The following is a 22,598-nucleotide window of genomic DNA, read 5'->3' on the forward strand; positions in this document are numbered from 1 at the left end:
TTTTTTCAGTTTTTTGAACTATCCAGGCTCCTTGTTGCAAACCTTTTGCCCAGTGCATTTCAGTCTGCCTAGAACACAGTTAGCCAACAAATTTTATCCATCCTGTAGGGCTCAGCCTAAATATTACTCAGGGAAGCCTTCCTTTTAGAATCTCTTTGTACTTACTAGTATTAGGGCTTTCTTGTATGGTATGGTTATTGAATTCTGTGTTTCCTGGGTAAGTACTTAGCTCAACTGATATTAAATAATTACTTTTGAATTGAAGATTCAATGAGAAAAACAAATGTCGGTCTCATTTTTTTTTCACGTGCAGTTTCAGGCATTTGTCAGTGTTGGATGTTTACTGATTGATCAGAATTGCATTTTTTTTCCAGTTAGAGAAATATTACTCCAGTTGGTAACTGCTCAAAAGAAAATTCGTAATTAGGCTACACTTTAGTATTTTACTAGACATTAATAGAAAATTAAATGTTCTCAATGTTTAATATTTATGTCCTTCGAGTATGGATGGTCTTTAGAAAAACAATTTTCTGTCTTTTAACAGATGCAATCTAGTTCACTTAAAATTATATGTTGTGAATTTTTTGTTTTTTTTTTTTTGCGGTATGCGGGCCTCTCACTGCTGTGGCCTCTCCCGTTGCCGACCACAGGCTCCGGACGCACAGCCTCAGGGGCCATGGCTCACAGGCCCTGCCGCTCCGTGGCGTGTGGGATCTTCCCGGACCAGGGCACGAACCCGTGTCCCCTGCATCGGCAGGCGGACTCTCAACCACTGCGCTACCAGGGAAGCCCATATGTTGTGAATTTTTTAAAGCATTTTGAAGTTAAATTAGAAGCTAATGGTCTTTTATCCTTAATTCAGATTTTATGACTTTAGATGCTACATTTGATAGATGAAATGTAATAAATTAAACATAAAATAGTGTTCATGATTATTTCTAGGAAAACTCACCTACCTTTAGTTATTTTAGTATATTGCATTATAAATATTTTTTGTGTGTGCGCTGAATACTAATGTAATTCTGTGTTTAATTTTTGGTTAAGTTCTATGTAAGATTGAACTCAATTTAACTACTGTGCAGAAAGAACCCAGAGGAAAATTTCAGAATAATAAGTCATTGGGACTATGTGTGTGGCACATTGCTTCTGTTTTCAGATCATGGAATTGTTGATTGCAATAAGTGATTTATAATTAAAGTCAGGAAATTGAAATAATTCTGGTACTTTGGAATTTTTAAAGGCTTTCCATAGATGACACTTGGGATCTACACTGAGATAAGATTCTCTCACTGCTAGTAAGTCACATAATAAACACTTAAGTAAACACTGGGGAAAGAGCATTTTAATGTTGGCAGATCATGGGTTTACCTTTTATAGTTTTTCAGACAGGTAAATAAGCATAGTTTGTTTACTTTTGAAAATGTTCACAGAACCCAGAGAGAGGGGAGGGCCAAGGGTCACATTAGAGAGTTCCGTTCTTTTCTAATGCACAGTGCTTGTGATCCTAAAATTTTACTCCTGTATATAAACTGACCATACACCGAGATTTGCCAGCATGGCCTCAATTTTAAATGTTAGGTTATTCCTGTAAATCATAAAACCAGAAATCCTAGAACTTTCATATTTCCAGAGAGCCTTTTATATGTCATGGTTGTTTGCCCCTCCCCTCAAATATTGGTGTGTAGAATTAATTATTTTTGAGAATAAGGAAATACAGAAAAAAATACGTATTTTTAAAGTATAAAAAGAAGTGAAAGTTTTCTCTTCCTTTTTTAGCCAATTCCAAAACTTAACTGTTGTTCAATTTAAATGTAGAAAAACATAAAAACATCTGGTGAATACCAAACAAATACATCTGTGTAACAGATACTTGTAGTTTTATTCTTTTTTGGGGTGGTTTATAAAAAATCATTCCATACACTTTTTATAATTTCCAACTTAATTGAGATATAATTCACATACCATAAAATCCACCATTTAGAGTGGGTTTTAGTATATTCAATTGGCAACCATCACCATTATCTAATTTTAGAACATTTTCATCATCCCCAAAAGAAACCCTGTACCTGTTAGCAGTCATTCACCATTCTTTCCTTCTTCAGCCCCTGAAGAGTGGCAACCACTAATCTGCTTCCTTACTTTATGGGTTGCCTATTCTGGACGTTTCATATAAATGGAATCATAAAATATATGTCCTTTTGTGTATGTCTTCCTTTACTTAAATGATATTTTGGAGGTTCATATTACATTGTATGAGTATACACTTACTGTTTATTCAGTAATCAGTTGATAACTTTGGATTGTTTCCATTTTTTGGTTATTATGAATCATGTTACAAACATTCATATATAAGCTCTTTTGTGTGGACATATAAATTCATTCTCTTGGGTAAGTACCTAGGAGTGAAACTGTTGGGTCTTAGCTAACTAACTGTGTTTAACATTTTGAGGAACTGCCAAACTTTTTTTCCAAAGTGGCTGCACTATTTTACAGTTACATCAGCAGTATATGAGGGTTCTTTCTAATTACTTCCTTGCCAAACCAATTGTCTGTCCCTTTTATTTTAGCCATCTTGTGGATGTGAAGGCATCTTTGTGATTTTGATTTGCATTTGCTAAATGACTAATGATCATCATTTCATGCCCTAATTGTCCATCTTCAGAGATCTATTTAGATCCTTTGCTGTTTTAAAATTGGGTCATTTTTCTTTTTATTGTTGGCTTTTAAGCGTTTTTATATGTTCTGGATACAAGTCCCTTATCAGATATATGATTTCCAAGTATTTTCCCCCAAAAGGTTGTATTTTCACTTTCATGATTGTTTCCTCTGAGGCACACAAGTTATAAATTTTGGTGAAGTCCTGTTTGTTTTTCTTTTGTTGTCTTTGGTGTTATTTATTGTGTTGGCCAAAAAGTTTGTTCAGGTTTTTCCATACATCTTACAGAAAAACCCGAATGAACTTTTTGGCCAACGCAATAAGAAACCATTGTCTGACCAGTCATATAGATTTATACCTGTTTGCTTCTAAGAGTATTGTAGTTTTAGCTCTTACATTTATGTTTGTCATCTGTTTTGAGTTAATTTTTGCATATGGTGTTATATGAGGTAGGGGTCCAACTTTATTATTTTTACATATAGATATCCAGCTGTCTCAGAAACATTTGCTGAAAAAGACTATTCTTTCCCATTGAATTGTCTTGGTACCCTTGTTGAAAATCAACTGGCCATAAATGTAAGAATTTATTTCCAGACTCTCAGTTCTCTTCCATTAATCTGTGTGTCTGTTCTTCAGCCATTAATACACATTCTTGGTTACTGTAGATTTGTAGTAAGTTTTGAAATTGGAAAATGTGAATATTCAAACTTGGCTCTTCTTTTTTTGGCTGTCTGGGTTCCTTGAATTTCTGTGTGAATTTTAGGGTTAGCTTGTCAATTTCTGCAAAAAGGGCAGATGGGATTTTGATAAGATTTGTGTTGAATATGTAGGTCTATTTGAGGAGTATTGCTACCTTAGTATTATGTCTCTTGATCCATGAACATGGGATGTCTTTGTTTGTTTAGGTCTTTACTTTTTTTGTGTGTTTTGTAGTTTTCGTTGTACAGGTCTTACACTTCTTCTGTTCAAAAGAAATGTATTTTATATATTCCTAAGATTCATTCTTTTTGATTTTATTGCTTATGGAATTTTTCTTAATTTTATTTACAGATTATTCATTGCTTGTGTATAGATTTTTGTCCTGAACTTGTATTCTGTACAACTTGTTTTTTTTCCCTCTTAACTATTTGTTGTAGAAATCTTTTCCATGTGAGTGGTTACATGTGCATCTACCTCATTCATTTAGCAAATATTTATTGAGCACCTACTATGTCATAGGCATTTTTCTAGGTGCTAGTGGAGACAGCAGTGTACAAAATCCACCAAAACTCCTGTTTTCATGGAACTTATACTTAGTAGGGAAAGAGAAATCATAAACATCAAAAACAAGATATGTAGAATATATCGTATGTTGCATAGTACTTCTAAGGAGAAAAATAAAGGAAGTGGTATATGAAGTATTTGAGAGTGCAGGGGATGAGTGCAAATTTTAGTGTGGCCAGAGAAAGCCTCGCTGAGATGGTAACTTGAGTAAAGAACTGAAGGAGATGCGAGAGCTAGCCATGTGGATGACTGGGGGAAGAGCATTTCAGGCAAAGAGTGTAGTGAATAAGGAAACACTGAAGTGGGAGAGTGCCTGATCTGTTTGAGGAACAGTGAGGTGGCCTGTGGGGCTGTAGAAAAGTTAATGATGGAAATCGAGTCAGAAAGGGAATGTAGGATGCAGATCATTTGGTCATAATAAAGAGTTTGACATTTACCTTTGAGTGAGATGGGAAGCCATTGAAGGTTTTTGAGCAGAGTGGAAAGTTCTGACTTAGATTTTAGCAAGATCACTCTGGCTGCCATGTTGATCGTAGATTGAAAGAGAAGGGCAGAATCAAGAGACCAGTTGGCAGGCTATTACAGCAGTACAGATACAGACAGGCTATTACAGCAGTACAGACGGTGGGTTGGACAAGGTGAGGCCTATCAGGTTGGTGAGAAGTGGCTGAATTATTGATACGTGTTGAAATTATAGTCTGTAGGGTTTGGTAATAGGTCAGATATAAGTGTGAAATAAAGGGAGGAGTAAAAGATGACACTGAGGTTTTGGCTAGAACAACTGAAAGTATGGAGTTGAACAGTACTTTTTAGTTACTGCATTAAATCTATGTGTGGTATCACATGCCCACATAACTACAGGTAATTTTACCGTATCAGCTTGGTGGAAAGGGAAGCAAAAGAAAAAACTTAAGAAAGGAAAAGAATGTTAGATGTGGAACATATGTCCTGAAGTAAACTTGATAGAAGACTATCAATCTTTTGACTTCTATCAGCCTTTAGAACTGAACTAGGAAACTAACTCAGAGTTCATAATATATTTTGAAACTCTTTATTGTGGAATTTAGGTTGTTTAAAATTTTTTTTTTTTTTTTTTCCGGTACACGGGCGTCTCGCTGTTGTGGCCTCTCCTGTTGCGGAGCATAGGTTCCGGATGCGCAGGCTCAGCGGCCACGGCTCACGGGCCTAGCCGCTCCGCGGCATGTTGTATCTTCCCATACCGGGGCACGAACCCGTGTCCCCTGCATCGGCAGGCGGACTCTCAACCACTGCGCCACCAGGGAAGCCGTGTTTTCAATTTTTGATATTACAAATAATGGTACATATTATTTCTGTAAGGTAGATTTCTATAAAATGACTGTTAGACCATGAGGCTATGTCAGCTTAAAGATTTGATAGATACTGTCAATTACTCTTTAAAAAAAAGCTTTTTAATCAAGTTTCATTCCCAGCACATTGTGTAGGACTGCTGATTTACCTCATTGCTTATTATATAGTATCTAGTCATGAAATCAGAATTTTTTGATATAGGTAAATCTATCTATCCTTTATAGCTTCTGAGTTTCACCATGCTTACAAAGATAATACAGAAATCTCATATTTTCTAGGACTTCTATGAGGTTACTTTATAGATTTAGATTTATAGATTTAGATCTGAATACATTCAGCATTTTTTTGAATATTGTATGATTTAGGTTTAGATTTGGATTGCATTTGGCATATGTTTGGATGTTGTGTGAAAATATCTAACTTTTCTAAGTTCTAATATCTAAATATCCCCACTTGGGCAGCTAATTCTCTAGACCAGCGGTTCCCAACCTTTTAGGCACCAGGGACTGGTTTTGTGGAAGACAGTTTTTCCACGGACAGGGGGTGGGGGTGGGTCGGATGGTTTAGGCGGTAACGCAAGCGATGGGGAGCTGCAGATGAAGCTTCTTCGCTTGGTCGCCTGCCGCTCACCTCCTGTTGTGTGGCCCTGTTCCTAACAGGCTGCAGACCAGTACTGGTCCGGGGGTTGGGGACCCCTGCTCTAGACCACCTAAGGGATCCTTTCCCCACTGATTTAAATTACCATCTTTTTATATATTGTTTTCATAAACTAAGAAAAAAATCATGTTTATTGAAGTACTGAATTTATATCCAGTAAAGTGCACCTATCTTTTTTTTATTTTTAAAATTTATTTATTCATTTATTTAATTTATTTTTTTGGCTGCATTGGGTCTTCATTGCTGTGCGTGGGCTTTCTCTAGCTGCAGCGAGTGGGGGCTACTTTTCGTTGTGGTGGCTTCTCTTGTTACGGGGCACAGGCTCTAGGTGCACGGGCTTCAGTGGTTGTGGCATGCGAGCTCAGTAGTTGTGGCTCACGAGCTCTAGAGCGCAGGCTCAGTAGTTGTGGTGCATGGGCTTATTTGCTCCGTGGCATGTAGGATCTTCCTGGACCAGGGATCGAACCCATGTCCCCTGCATTGGTAGGTAGGTTATTTTTTTTTTTTCTTTTTTGCGGTACGCAGTCCTCTCACTGTTGTGGCCTCTCCTGTTGCGGAGCACAGGCTCCGGACGCGCAGGCTCAGCGGCCGTGGCTCACGGGCCCAGTTGGTCCGCGGCATGTGGGATCCTCCCGGACCAGGGCACGAACCTGTGTCCCCTGCATCGGCAGGCGGACTCTCTCAACCACTGCACCACCAGGGAAGCCCAGCAGGTAGATTCTTAACCACTGCGTCACCAGGGAAGTGTGTGGTAGTTTTATGTTTAAATTTATAAGGAACTGATGAACTATTTTCCCAATGGTTATACCATTTTGCATTCTTACCAGCAACGTATGAGAGTTCCGTTTCTTCCAAATCCTTGTCAGCATTTGATACTCTCAAATAAATTGCAGACATTCTTATGGATGTGTAGTGGTATCTCACTGCAGTTTCTTTTTCTTTAATTGTAGTAAAATATGCATAACATAAAATTTACCATCTTAACCATTTTAACTGTACAGTTCAGTGGCATAAATTATACTCACATTATGCAACCATCATTCTTAACCCATTTTTGAAACTTGCTCATCATCCCAAACTGAAACTCCATCCCCATTAAACAGTAACCCCCCAGTTTCTTCTTCCTCCCTCCAGCCCCTATTCTACTTTCTGACTACGAATTTGACTTTTCTAGGTGCTCATGTAAGTGGAATCCATATGCTGTTTGTCCTTTTGCTTTTGGCTTATTTCACTTAGCATAATGTCCTCAGGGTTCACCCATGTTACATCATATATCAGAATTTCCTTTTTAAAGCTGAATAATATTCTATTGTGTGTATATACCACATTTTGTTTAATCATTCTTTCATTGATGGAGACTTGAGTTGCTTCCTTCCTTTGGCTATTGTGAATAGTGCTGCTATAAACGTGGGTGTTAAAAATAGATCTCTTCAAGTCCCTGCTTTCAGTTCTTTTGGGTATATATCTAGGAATGTAATATATCTAGTAATTTTGTGTTTAATTTTTTTGAAAACCAGTATACCATTTTCCATAACAGCTGTACTGTTTTACCTTCCTGCAAGGGTCCCAATTTCTCCACATCTTTGCTAATACCTTGCTAATATGTTGTTTTTATTTTTAAAAAATAATTGCCGGATAATGGGTGTGCAGTGTCATTGTGGTTTTAATTTACATTTCTGTGATGACTAATGATGTTTTCATGTATTAATTGGTCACATGTATGTCTTCTTTTGTGAGTATCCAAATATTTTGCACATTCTTTTTCTTTTCAGGATACAGGTCCTTTTTTAGACAGGCATGTATTCTGTATCATTACTGATTTTTTTTGGGGGGGATACTTACTTTATTAATTAACAAGAGGAATGTTGAAATCTTTAACTATAGTTGTGAACCCGCTATCTTTTCTTTCACTTCTCTTCATTTTTGCTTCCATGTATTTTCTTTATTTATTCTTTAATTTTTTGGCTGCGTTGGGTCTTTGTTGCTGCGCGTGGACTTTCTCTAGTCACGGCGAGTGGGGGCTACCCTTTGTTGTGGCATGCGGGCTTCTCATTGCGGTGGCTTCTCTTGTTGCAGAGCACGGGCTCTAGGTGGGCTTCAGTAGTTGCAGCACACGGGCTCCGTAGTTGCAGTATGTGGGCCCCTAGAGCGTGCGGGATGTGGTAGTTGCGGTGTGCAGGCTCTAGGGCATGCAGGCTTCAGTAGTTGTGGCATGCAGGCTCAGTAGTTGTGGCTTGTGGGCTCTAGAGCTCAGGCTCAGTAGTTGTGGCTCATGGGCTTAGTTGTTCCGTGGCATGTGGGATCTTCCCGGACCAGGCACCAAACCCATGTCCCCTGCATTGGCAGGCTGATTCTTAACCACTGTGCCACCAGGGAAGTCCCCGTGCTTCATATATTCTCAAGTTCTGTTATTAGATGCATTCACATTTAGGACTGGAAGATCTCCTTGATGAATTGATTCTTTATCATTAAGAAATGTCTCTGTTCTCTGGTCATGTTCCTTGTCCTAAAGTCTGCTTTGTCTGGTATTAATATAGCTACTTCTCCTTTCTTAGGATTCGTGTTTGCATATTATATCTTTTGCTGTCTCTTTATTTTCAACTTATATGCCATTATATTTAATAAGTCTTTTAGATAGTGTATAGTTGCATTTTTTGGATTTTTTACAATCTCTGCTTTTTAATTTGAGCGTTCAGTCCACTTATATTTATTGTAATTTTCAATAGTAACACTACCAGGTTACTATTTGTTTTCTAGTTGTACCATTTATACTACCTTCTTTTTTTTCTTCCTTTCCTGCTTTCTTTTGGATTGAGCATTTTTTCGGAAGTCTGTTTTATCTCCAGTATTAGCTTATACCTACCTCTGTTTTTTTTCCAGTGGTTGCACTAGTATTTACAGTATGCACCTTAGTTTATTTCAGTCTGCCTTCAAAATTAGACCTCTTAGAGTATAATGTAAGAATTCTAATACATTATAAATTCGTTTACCTTTTTGCCATTGTAGTCTTCCATTAATTCCCGAATAGAATTTCTGATTATTTCTTTAAACAGTCAGTTGTTTTATAAAGAAATTTAAAAACGAAAAGCAGCATTCTTTGATGTTTTGCCCATATTTTCCATTTTCATTTCTTTTCCTTTGTGTAGATTTGTGTGGACTTTTTTCATGGACCTAAGTTTCTATGTGGTGTTGTTTTCATTCTACTTGAAGAATTAAAAAATTTCTAAAGCATCAGGTCTATTGGCCAAAAATATATTTCAGCTTCTATTTGTATGAAAATGACTTTATTTCACTCTTCAACATTTTATTAGGTAAATTTTCAGACTTAAATGGATGTGAAATAATTCCAGAATGTAATTCCACAATTAACACTTTACTATATTTACTGTCTTATATCTATCCATCTATTAATTTGTCTTATTTTTTTTGATGCTTTTCAAAGTAGGTTGTGGATGTTAGAACATCTCATCCTTAACTTCATCATATATAGTAGAATATCTCATCCTTAACTTCATCATATATAGTCATATAGTCATCATATATAGTCAACTAAAACTTAGAAATTTAGTATTATTTAAATTTAGTATTATTAACTGAATTTAGTATATTGTTCTGGTTATCTATTGCTCCCTAACAGATCACTCCAAACTCATTGTACCCCAAACATCAGCAGTCATTTCTTTTGCTTATGAATCTGTACTTTTGGCAGAGACTGGCAAGGATAGCTTGTCTTGACTTCAAGCATGTGAGCTGGAGTTGAGGTTACCTGATAAGTTGAGGCTGTTATCATCTAAAGTCTTGCTCACACATCTGGATATTGATGCTGGCTGTCAGGACTTCAACTGGAGCTCTGGTCTAGAACACTTAGATGTTGCTTTTGTATATGGTTGCTTGGCTTCATTGCCAAGTGGCTGGCTTCATCACTGTAGAGTGGCTACGTTCCAAGAGTGAGTAGTATCTCAAGAGACCAAGGCAGAAGTGCATGGCATTTTTATAACCTAGCATCAAAAGTCTAGCTTATAAAAGAGCACACACTTCCACCGTACTTTCTTGATTGAAAGTCACCGAGGCTGCTCAAATTCAAGAAGTCACATAGACCCTACCAGCTGATGGGAGAATGCCAATGTTAACCTTGTAAGAAGAGCATGTGGGATGGATTATATTGTGGCTGGCCATCTTTAGAATATACAGTCTGCCACATATACCATTCCATGTGTTTTGACAAATGCTTACAGCTTTGCAACACAAAGTCCTATCAAGTCATGGAATCTGTACCCCTTCCTAGCCATTTCCTGCCCCCACATTACCCACACCCCTAAGTCAATCATTGTTGTGATCACTTTAACATAGATTAGTTTAGCTTGCTCTAGAATTCCATATAAATATAAATCATGGTACTTATTTATATAAGGTTTCCCTTAGCATAATGTTTGTGAAATTCATCTATGGTACTGCATGTGTCAGTAGTTTGTAACTACATTCTTCTCTTAAGGGACACCTGGGCTATTTTCAGTTTCTAGCTGTTGTGAAAAGCCTTCAGTGAACAGCTGTATGAAAGACTTTGTGTAGATATGTATGGTTTCTTTGCTCTTGGCTAAATACCTAGGAGTGCAGTTTGGGTTATAGGATAGTTGCCAGATCTTTTCCCCAAATTGGTTGTTTTGTTTTATACTCTTACCAACAATTATATGAGAGTTTCCAGTTGCTCTACATTCTTGTCAGCATTTGGGACTGTCAGTCTTTTTGATGTAGCCATTCTGGTAGATGTATAGAGCTTTATCTTCATATTTTGAAGGATATTTATCCCTTGATATATAAGTGATATATCAAGTGATAAATATGTCTAGGTTGACAAATTTTTTTTTCAGCATTTGTTTCTGATGAGAAGTCTGCGGTTATACTTATCTTTCTTCCCCTGTACTTAAAGTCTTTTTATTTACCTCTGGCTTTTCTTTAAGATTTTCTCTTCATTGCTGGTTTTCTTTGTGATTATCCTGCTTAGGATTTATTGAGTTTTTGGTTTTGTTTTTTTGGTCTGTGTTTATGTTTTCATCAAATTTGGAAAAGTGTTAGTCATTATTTCTTCACATGTATTTTTTTAAAGTTAGCTCTCTTCCTTCTACACTCTTTTCCAGGGTTACTCTGGTTATATGTATAATGTTAGACTATTTGATATTATCTTCAGGTCATTAACATTTTTAGTTTTTTTGGTCTCTCTGTGCTTTAGTTTACTTTGTTTTGTATTTCACTGTCCTTTTTTTTCCCCCCTGCAGGGTCAAATACTTTCAGATATTTTATATATTTATATAAATATGTATATATTTATTTACTTTTTGTATTTCTAGAAGTTCCGTTTGATTTGTTTTCATGTATTCCTTTGAATCCTTGAGCATATTTATAATAGCTGTTTGAAAGTTCTTGTCTACTGATTCTATCAATTCTTTCATTTCAGGGTCTATTGATTGGTTTTTCTGTTGGTTATGGGCCGTCTTTTCCTGCTTACATATTTAGTACTTTCCTATTGGATACTGAACATTGTTATAGTCTATTGTTGAGTGGCTGAATTTTGTTGTCTTTTAAAGTGTTAAACTTTGTTTTGCCAGCGAGCTAAGTAACTCGCTGGTCAGCTTGATCCCTTCAAGGCTCTATTAGGGTGTATCTAGAGAAGGCTTTACTTTAAGGCTGGTAGCTACTACAAATGCATGGCCCTTCTTAGTTCTCTACTAAATGTCCCCAGTGTCAGCATATTCTCTTCACTCTGGTTGGGAGAAACTTAGGGATCTCCTAGTCCTGTATGATCACTGGGGATATTTCAGCTCACAGCTCCTCTTTCCCCGGCTTCATATAGTCTTTCCCTTTATTCATGCAGTTTTGTGTATAGTGGCAGACTCGAAAGGACCCCCAAGTGACAGATTTCTGGACTTTCCTCTGCATAGCTCCCCTCTGTGGCAGTCTGTCTTATTAAAAATTCCACCCACTTCAGCCTCAACTCTGACCTCTTGCTTCTTACCTCAGTGAGACTGCTGTCCTCTGACTGGGTTTCCCCTCCATTGACTCAGGTTGGAAAGCCTCCTCCATGAAGAAATTCAAGCATTGGAAGGGTTCACCTCATTTCTGTTTGTTCTCATGGATCAGTCTCACACTGCCTGTTATCCAGGGTCTGAAAACAGCTGTTTCATGTGTTGTCCAGTTTTCTTGTTTTTGACTAGAAGCAACTCTTATATACTTTTGGATCTTTCTCTGGACTTAACTTTCTGTTCCATTTAAACATTTAGCTAATGCTCATACTGTACTGTGCTTTTTAAAATAAACTTTTGATTGAAGTATTAGTACACATACAAAAGTGTATAAATGTGCACGTAGCTTGTTTAACTTTCACACACTGAGCACACACGTTTAGCCAGCATTCAGATCAAGAAACAAGATCAGCTCTTCTGAAGCCCCTTGTGCTCTCTTTGTCACTACCTCTCTTTCCCCAAGAGTAACCACTATCCTGACTTCTACTAGCATAGATTAGATTTTCCTGTTTTTATATTTTATGTAATTAGAAACAGTCACATTTAGTTGTGTCTGGCTTCTCTCAAATAACATTTGTGAGATTCATCTACATTGTTGGCTGTAGTCAGTTGCTTATAATTTCTGTATAGTACACTTGACCCTTGAACTAGGTAAGGGGCTGGGGGTACCCATCCCCTGCATAGTCGAAAATCTGCATATATAACTTTACAGTAGGCCTTGAGAACTTTACATTTCTGTATCTGTGAATTCAACCAATTGCAGATAGTGTGGTACTGTATTAACGTATTTACTGAAAAAAAAAATCCGCGTAGAAGTAGACCTGCATGGTTCAAACCTGGGTTGTTTAAGGGCCAACTATATTTTGTTTTTCATTTTGCTGTTGATGGACATTTTAGTCATTTTTGGTTTGGGGCTACTAAGAATATAGTTACTCTCAATATTCCACTGAACGTCTTCTAGTGAACATATGTACTGATTTCTTTTTGATGTGTACTTAGTGGAATTTTTAAGTCATAGGGTAAATGACTAAACTAAATGATTTAGTTTTAATAGATACTGTCAAAGTTTTTTGAAGGGGTTGTATTGATTTTAATTATACTAAAATATTTTATGCTTTAGTCCCTGGTAGAACAAGTTCTTGGGAGAGAGGCATTCTTCTCAGAAAAATGAAAGTTTCATGGTTATTCTTACATGTTTGACCTTCAAAATAAACTTTTGTTAGATTGGCATTAGGTTAAATTTGTGTTAATTTGGAATTAAAGGATACCCTTGTTTGTGCATCCATGAATTGCATTTGGAGCTAGTTTAGAATCCTTTGTCAGGCCATGATCCTTATTCCTTTTTTTTTCCTTGTAGAGGGAGGTGTGGTGTCAAGAAAACAATCCCCATTACTATGAAAATAAACATGGATGAGATGAGCACTACCTTCTACCAGCTTATAGCTAGAGGCACTGAGAAACCTATTCAGATAGCCATAATGTATAAAATAATAAATTTAGGGTGGAAATTAAGAAATTATTTTATAGTATTAGGAACATATAGTTCCCAGACAAGACTGGTTATTTACAGAAGAGCTTAGAGCACTCTGTGAGATACAGCCTTTAAAATGAGTAGAGTTTTTTTAAACAGGGCATAATAGGTGGGTGGGGGGTGGAAGTTAGCAAAGGAGAGAGAAGTATTTCTGAGTGAAGTGTCGTGAGAAACAGAAGCATTGAAATTAGAAATACAGATGGCCAGTATGTGATAGCCAGGAATCCAATGATGGGACTAGATCAAGTACTTGGTAATGATGTCATAGAGTGGGCAGTAAGGCTTGTATGAATGGGTGGAAGCCAGTGGCAGGGACTTCATATGATAGTTTGAAATTTATCCTGTGGGCATTGGGAAAGTATAGATTTTGAGTATGAGAGTGATATGGCCAAATTTGGGTGTTTAGGAAGATAATTCTAGTGGCAGAGTCAAGGATAGAGGAAAAAGTAAAACTAGGTGAAGTAATGAGCATCTATAACATGACTATGCATGGGGAAAAAAGGATGCAAGTGATATTTCAAAGAAAAAATTTACAGGATTTGGGTATAAATTAGAAGTGTACAAGAGAAGGAGCATGGCCTTTACAATCAGACAACTTGTTTTTAATCTTGTATTCACTAGTTAAATGACCTCTAAAGCAAGTCATGTAAAAGAAAACTTTCCTCTTCATAAGATGTTTATCCTGTGAAGTATATTTTGTGAACATTTTCAAGCACTGGAAGTGTAAAAATAAAAATGAATGATATATGTGTTCTCTACAAGTGTGGTCTAGTCTGAGAGAAGAGGCTGGACTGGCAGGTTTTGGCCAAATTTTGTATAGTTTCATAGGAAATGTTACTCTGGAACAAAGCCAACAAAGGAATAATTGGGGGCAATGTTGGAGTGTGGGGGAATTTCTGAGGTAGAATTGATAGCACTGGGTGAACGGTTTGTTGTACTGCAAAGAGAGGGGCCTTCTCTTTAGAATATGACTCAGAATTTTCTAATGGGTGACTGGACTGGCAGTGGTACTGTTATACCTTCCACGGTTTTTCTTAATATGTCTGGGATAAACCTTGCTCATGCCTCAAAGCTCAGTTTATATGTTACTTCATGAAGAACGTATTTCCGTTTTCCCCAGACTAAGTCAGAGTACTGTATATGTACACTTAACCATATCCTGATTTCTTCTTCACAACACTTAACTATGCATTGCAGTGACCTAGTTTATTGTGGTTTTTATTGTGCGCATTTCCCCCATTACATGGAGATACAAGATTGTCTAGTTTCTTTACCACTATGTCTTCATCCACTTAGTAGACACTCAAACATATTTTTAAACTGAGTTATAATTGACATATAACATTGTATTAGTTTTAGCTAGTAGACATTCTTTGAATGACCTTTAGTATCAAACCATACATTGGTTAGGCTAAATAAAAATGAGGGGGAGATAATAAAGAATGGCACCAATTTTTTTCATTCTGTAACTAGTAGGACAACAAGATTAGGCACATTCAGGGTGGAGTACGTTTTTTGGGAATAATTGAGCTTGATTTTAGATGCTAATGAAACAACCAAGTGCATGTGTACTATTGGTAATTGAGAGTAGCAGGCTTATGACTCAAGAGATGAAGGCTTAAAGATGTAGAGTTAGGGATCCTAAGTATAGAGAGGTGCTATAGGAATGGATGATGACATTGCACAGAAAATTAATTCTTAACCTACGAAAAGGGGCTATTGATAGAAACTTGGAGAGTGGCTATGATTGAGGGGTAGGAAGATGAACTAGCAGAAGACTTAGTTCCTGTCAGAGGTAGAAGAACACAGGCAGGTACAGCATTATGGAAGTCCAGGAGGGGTGAGAAATGGTTAGCAGTGTGAAATGCTGCAGAGAAAAAGTAGGATTAAGAGGCCACAGGATTTGGGACATATAAGAATGATGATGACTTTTATAAGAAAAGTTTCAGTATGTGGAAGGTTTTGTATGTTAGCATCTGAGCTAACCGTTTTCAGGCCTTTCTGGCAGTTAAAGGAAGGAGAGTAAGGAAATGGTACTGTAAAGAGTTAATGGAGTTGAGGGAATTATGTTGAAAGTACTATATGAAAGCAGTGTTTTGAAATTTTAGTCTAACTGCAGAATGGACTAGAATGAGGAGAGCCTAAAGACAGGAAAATTTACACAAGAAAGTTATTGGAACAGTCTTTTGTTGTGAAATTTACAAATGTACAAAACTTGATGAGTTTCAACAAGTAGCTTTCCCATAAATTTAAGACACCATAAACATGGCATAAAGGAGAACAAGATTGCTGAGTGGACACAATAAAAAAGTGATAGAAAAGGTAGTCTGAAATTAAGTTTGACCTAGGGTTACAAGGAGGTGAAGGAAATAGGCTGTTGGAGAGGAGATAAAGGACATGACAGATGTAATAATAATATGTATGCACCTGTGTAGAGAGGGAGAGAGAAAGAGAGCAGGCAGATGGGCTATTTTAAGGATAAGTGAAAACGTTACAGGGACAGGTGGATTGGTATAGGCATTTCTTATTATTTGATTCCTTTCTTATTAGATTATTAGACTGAGCCCTCTGTTGGAAAGGAATGTGTATATAAATAAAATAAAGGCACTAGGTCTGGTGTAAGAGTGCTAATGGTTAAATTTGCCAAGAGTGCAGGTAACATTTCTGGTGCTTACAGTTTCTGTTACTTATCCTATATCTTCGTAGATTTGGTACATTCTGTGATTATGTGTTCCTAATCTTCTAAGGCAAAGTTTCTCAAATTGAGGTATGCATATCACCTGAAATGTATGTTAAAAATACAGATTCACACACCCGCATTTTATGTACTGAATCACAGTCTCTGGAGGTTGAGATCAAGTAAGTATCTGCATTTTTTGTTTTTTTTTTTTTTGCGGTACGCGGGCCTCTCCCGTTGCGGAACACAGGCTCCGGACGTGCAGGCTCAGCAGCCATGGCTCACGGGCCCAGCCGCTCCGCGGCATGTGGGATCTTCCCAGACCGGGGCATGAACCTGTGTCCCCTGCATCGGCAGGCGGACTCTCAACCACTGCGCTACCAGGGAAGCCCAGTATCTGCATTTTTTACAGGTTCCTTAGGTGATTGTATTATAGAACAGAGTTTGAGACTCAGTCCTCTTAACACTTGGTTAATTTTAAAAAAATATTTATATGCAGTATAATATATTCATTTTCTGCCATCAACCTGTAGGATGCTGGGTGGGTTTCCTTATTTGGTGGGGGACTTGGTTTCTTCATATGCAATAAGAGGAAATGTATTAAAAGACTTTAGTTCCTGTTCAACTGAGGAATGCTCTGATAATATACAGATGAGTTAAGAATTTACGGTGATTATTTGGATGCATGCTTTAAGCTTCAGAATTTGGTTTTTGATAAGTTAAGTTCTGATAGATATATGAAATGTTTGATTTAAGAAATAATGTTTGCTACCATACACTGAGGCCCTATTATGCTCCAGGCGGCATTGTCCTACATACTTTAAAAATATTTTCTCTATTACAACAACCTGACACCTAAGACTTACAGGTCAAGGGACCTGCCAAAGGCTGCTACTCAGGAGGTAGTTGGGCAGATGCCCATATATGTACCTAATACAGCAGGTCCTCAGCATAGGGAATTTAATTAAAAGCTTAATTGCTGTAGGTATCTGAAGGAATTACAGGCACGTAGTTAAACAGTTTTCATATATTTTCAGCCATTTTGGAGGGAGGGAAGAGTAAAGAAACGGCAAGCAGTAAGTTCTTTGGATGAAAATGGGTATCATGGTTCTGCCAGCTGAAAGCACTCAGACCACAGGGCCTGCCTAACCACCTTTCCATGCATCCTGGCAACAGCATTAGGGGCATTTGTCTCTTAATATGTTTCTGGATATTCATAAGTATTACAAATGAATTTGCTTTTATAATAAATTTTAGAAAAAATTTTTTCTATGAAAGTTGTCCATCCAGTTGTCTGTGTAAAAAGAATTGAGTGAGGTGTTTTATATTTTAGGTTAAAAATCTGTAAGAGCCTGATTTTAGAATTCACCAGCTCCTCAGAAGTTTGGCGAAATATGGTATGTTTCCGTTTTATTTTTTGGAATTCAAAATTGCATGTATATCTTAATGCCATGGTTAGAATAATGACAAATGTATTCAGCAAATTTGGGTGTCTGCCATTTTTAAAGCATGTGCTAGGTGCTAAATCACTGTGCTACCAGGTAGACTGTATGGGGAATCCAGGTGGGATTCTGAAGAATTTTAGAAGAGGTTAGTATGCTATGAGAAGTAAAATAATTGCATAAGAAGGTTGAGAGGGTAAGTTTGGCTGTTAGGCTATGAGTTAATAATAGCTTCCATTTGTTGGGCTCTTACTATGTGCCAGACACTGTTGTGAACAATATATATGTTTGTTCATCCTCATGACAGCCCTCTGAAATAGATACTACTGTTATCTTAGTTCTGCATATCAGGATACTTAGGCTTGGAGAGGTTAAGTAACTTGCCCAAGATTTTCCATCTAGTAAGTGACCAAACAGGGACTTGAATCCAGACTGACTCTGGAACCTCTGCTCTGTGGAGCACTGGACCTCATGAAAACGGAGGTCTAGAAGAGAGGACTTGCCTCAGTAATTTTCACAATACACGTAGCTCTTTAATGAATTAATTCATCTCAATTAATTAATCAGTTAAAAGGTATTTTGACTTTCTCATTTTTATGTTTACAGGTTGGAAAGTTAGACTTGCAGCTTTTAAATCCACATACACTATTAGTCTTATGAGGACCCCACAGGAAACACTGTTCATTTCAGGGGCGCCTTACCTCTTTCCCATATGACCTCAGGAATATTCTAGGTTTTTATTAGAAAACATGCAACTATGATAGGAAAATCTGGGGAATTTGAATATATATTTATATATATATTAAATATATATTAATATATATATTTAATATATATATTAAAAATCCCAGTTATAGGCATACCTCAGGTATTTCAGGTTTAGTCCTAGACCACCGCAATAAGGCAGATAAAGGTAATCAGGTGAATTTTTTGGCTTTTCAGTGCATATAAAAATTATGTCTACACTATACTACAGTCTATTAAGTGTGCCATAGCATTATGTCTAAAAAAGTAATGTACATACCTTAATTACAAAATACTTTATTGCTAAAATATGCTAACCATCATCTGAGCCTTCAGCGAGTTGTTGTAGTAACATCAAAAGTTACTGATCACAGATCACCATAACAAATATAATAATGATGAAAAAGTTTGAAATATTGCAGGAATTACCGAAATGTGACACAGAGACATGAAGAGAGCAAATGCAGTTGGAAAGATGGCACCAATAGACATGCTTGATGCAGGGCTGCTACAAACCTTCAGTTTGTAAAAAACACAATATCCGTGAAGCACAATAAAATGAAGTATGCCTGTATTGGAGTCCCCTGAAGTTAATGTATTCTTAGGCAAACTCTCACCCTTATCTGAATTTGAAGCCCAAGTTCATAGGCTGCAGAGGTATGGGCTCAAGCATTGATGTTTCATCCCTTCTCTTAGGGTTCTCAGATAACTTGCTATTTTATATAGGGCTCTGGATCCGTGCAGTAAACCACCTTCTGTGGTTGTCTGTTGTCACTTGGAAGGTGTTAACTATCAAGGATCTTTTTTTTTCTTTCCTAGTTTTCTCATCTTTCCTCAGTTCACTTTTCAGATTTGGCCGGGATATATAGTTTGGTAGGGAAATCATCAGGGGAAAAACTAGTTGCAGGACATGAGTTCTTGATTCTGGGATATTTTGGATGTGTATCTTTGCCTGAAACTACAGTGTGATTAGGATGCCTGATAAATGTGAACCATGATAATCAGGAATCAGGAAAATTCAGCTAAGGCCAAGTCAGAGGATCAAAAGATACTAGGTTGAAGGAGGAGGAAATGTTTTCATATTTTGCCATTCTCTCTCATGAAATTGAATATTAGTGGGTTTATGGCTGATGTGGAGAACATGTTTTCATGAAATACCCAAGGAGTTTTGGCTACTGTTAGATTATCCTATTTTAATATGGAATAAGTAGGAATAGACCGGGGGGGGGGGGGTGTGTGTGTGTGTGTGTGTGTGTGTGTGTGTGTGTGTGTGTGTGTGTGTGTGTGTGTGTGTGTGTGGGTGTGGGTGTGGGTGTGTATCTGTGTGGGTGTGGGTGTATAACTGTTCCATTAAGCATTTGACTACCTGGAAAACTGTACTACTATTAGTCCCATTTAAATTATTGTAATGGTGGGGTGTCAATCCATATTTTAAATCTTTGTTCATATATTTAAATCATGAGACTCTATAGCAAAACTAAATAAAATCACAGAATACTAACTCTGGATAGGCAGTCAGTATATCTGGGTTTTTAATCCTAGTCCTGGCTTCAACGCTAATACTAAAATCTTGGGCAAGTCAATTAATCACTCTAAGGCTGCTTGGTTTTTTCTTTTTCTTCTTTTAAATTCTTTCTATAGTATCTGCTCTGAATAGGTAGAGCCCAAATTATCTTTAGATTTAAGATGCCATTGACCAAAGTGCTTTGTAAACTGTAACATTTCATAAAAGTACAGGAGATTATTATATTATCTCAAGTGAAGAAATCATTAAGGAAAAAAAAATGCTGGAAAATAGTCCTTAAAAGCATTTCTATAATTACTCTTCTGATGGTTGTTGCATTGACACCTAATTTGAACCTTTGAAGATTATTTTTGAACAATGAATTGGGTTTATATATTAAAGTGTTCTAACTAAAGATTTGTTTAATTTATTAGAGTTATTAAACCTACGCTCAGATCAAGTTAGCAGCTAGACTGGTGTGACAACCTGTTTTTAATCAGTGACTCAAAGCTGTGATCACCCTGATGTCACCGAATGGCCACAGCTTGTAAAAGGTAATTTTGAATGTTATTTTACAGCCTTTAAAAGGCTGTCATTGTAAAATACGTGCTGTAAAAAAAATGAAGAAAATGTACAGTTGGCAGGAATACTGCCTGCTAAGAATAGTGGACCTAAGAGTTGACCTGTTTCTCCATTTAATCTCCTTCCTAAAATATTTTGTGCCCTTTCCCCAGACCTATCTGTATGAATAAACAGGAAAGTATTTCTAAAAAGTTTCTAGTTTTTAAATAAACATTTTATTATGAACATTAAAAAAAACTATGAAAAAAGTCTTAATATGCCTTTTAAAGTGTGCTTTTTACGTGGTGAGAGTTTTAATAAATCTAGTATACTTGTCTCCTAGAGAGTTACAGTAGAAGGGCTTGGCTTGCAGGCTAGAGAAGCTGGACCTCATAGAAATCTCTTTTCTGATTTGTTATTCTGATGAACTTTAGGTTAACCTAAGTCAATACTTTTTGGGTTTTTTTCTCCTTTGGTTATATGTCCTCAATTTGGTAAAGTTAAAATATGTACCAGATCCTTACTTCCAAGAACTTGAGAGTAAAGAATAAAGAGACTCTTCAGGGGCTAAATTGAAGCTTGGAAACTATTGTTAGATCTTAGGTATTTTATAATTTTGAGAGTTTGGATCCTAATTTTAGGATATTCTTTAGTAAATTATTTAGAAAATTAGTAAAATATTTAGAATAAATAATATTCTAATTATTTAGAATAAAACAGAATACAATAAGCAGAATGACTAGAAATTTATTCAGGCAGGTACTGTTATTGCTCACTGTAAGGTAAAAGGTGCTTCTATTTGTTCAGTGTATATTCACCTTTCTCTGATTAAAAAACAATTTTTGTTTTGAGTAAAAAACAATTATGCTAACTCTGTTTAAGAGACCTAGGATAGATCGTTTTAAGGTAATAATCTTCAGTCCTTATTCTTTTGTTCTTCTTGTTGACTGAATTGGTTTAAATTACTTGGTTTGACTTAAAGTGGTTTTTGGTAGCTCACGTTAATATATGTTAATGTTAAGTGATCTAGTTTATTTACAGTAATTTCATGACATTTTGGTGCTAATGTTTACATATCCTCTTGTTTAGAGAATAGACTTTGGAAAATAGAATGTAGTTACCATTTGATGTATTTAACCTCTATCCCATTTCAGAATCTCAAAACTTTGTAGCAGTTAAAAATTGTGCTTCTGAGACTTGGATTTGTTTTTCCTCTTGCTTGTATCTTACCTTTTTGCAGTAGTAGTTTAATTTCCCTGTCATTGTGTCCTCAGTTTTTCCCCTCTCTCTCTTTCCCTGTTAATTTTGAAAGTTTTGCCGCCTACATGTATGAAAGCTTCTAATCTGCCTCTCTTCCCTTAGTGCCAGCAGGTTTATTTTTTGTTTTGCAAGCCTGCTCTGCCTCCTTACAGTATGACATCTGATGCTGGAGGGTCGCACTTTCAAAAATGAGTCAGCTGGTACATGGGGTTATCATCACTTTTTAGCTCTTCTGTCTGAGAGATACAAGTTTGGAAGCAATCTTGGGGTACTTACCCACAAGGCTGGTGGAGACCAGGTGTGTCACAAAGGTGATTTGCTTGCTCCCTGGGGGAGAGGGTGGAGTGAAATTTTTGCATTTGTGTCACTGCCAAGTCACTGCCACCTCCAGCATGCCCCAGTTTTTAGTTCTAATATCATTTTGTGCAAAATTGAAAATGTAAATATACTGCAAAGAAGATCTAAAATAAATATTTGAGCTGCTGGATTTTTTTTTTATTTTTTATTTTTATTTTTTGCATTCTTGTCCTTGGACCACTGCAGTGAGGGGTAATTTTGAAAGTCTGATAAAGAAGTGAGTTTTTTAAAATCTAAGAAATATGGAAAACAGATTCTTTTCTTTTCTGGTGGCTCTGATTTTAAGATTCTCTTGTTAAAAGTTGTTTAGAATTTGAAGTCTCAAGTCAGTTATAAATTTACAAATCAAGTCCTTGTAATGTCAGTTTGAAAATTTAGCTTTTGACCTCTAAAAAATATTTTACCTGTTTTGTGAATTAGAAGTGTTAGAAATCAGTATTATGTTGATTCACCTTAATACAATATATATTGACTGATGCTGGTTGTAAAAGTGAATAGAGTAACAGGAATTTATTTTTAACAGCATGATGGGGTAGGCAAAATTGGTTCATGCCCCAAAATGAAAATAAAAGGCTTCTTAGTGTCTTAGAATTTTCAGTA

General features: G+C 36.6%; 1 protein-coding gene across 4 annotated transcripts in view; it reads left to right on the forward strand.

Annotated features, from left to right (window-relative positions):
* UBE3A (ubiquitin protein ligase E3A) overlaps positions 1-22,598 on the forward strand; it is a 93,552-nt gene that overhangs the window by 10,388 nt on the left and 60,566 nt on the right. The window contains exons 2-4 of one of the 4 annotated variants that reach the window (XM_079912447.1): positions 17,464-17,527; positions 20,255-20,374; positions 21,869-21,939. The exons of 1 other annotated variant lie outside the window; for it this stretch is intronic. Coding sequence is in view for 1 of the 3 variants with exons in the window: in XM_079912446.1 (XP_079768572.1) it covers positions 20,355-20,374 (20 nt within the window). In the remaining 2 variants the exon portion in view is untranslated. The remainder of the gene's footprint in view (positions 1-17,463; positions 17,528-20,254; positions 20,375-21,868; positions 21,940-22,598) is intronic. 2 more of the 4 variants (XM_079912446.1, XM_079912448.1) reach the window with 2 other exon arrangements.

This window comes from Stenella coeruleoalba (assembly GCF_951394435.1).
Source record: "Stenella coeruleoalba genome assembly, chromosome: 2".
In the NCBI taxonomy this organism is placed as follows: Eukaryota; Metazoa; Chordata; class Mammalia; order Artiodactyla; family Delphinidae; genus Stenella; species Stenella coeruleoalba.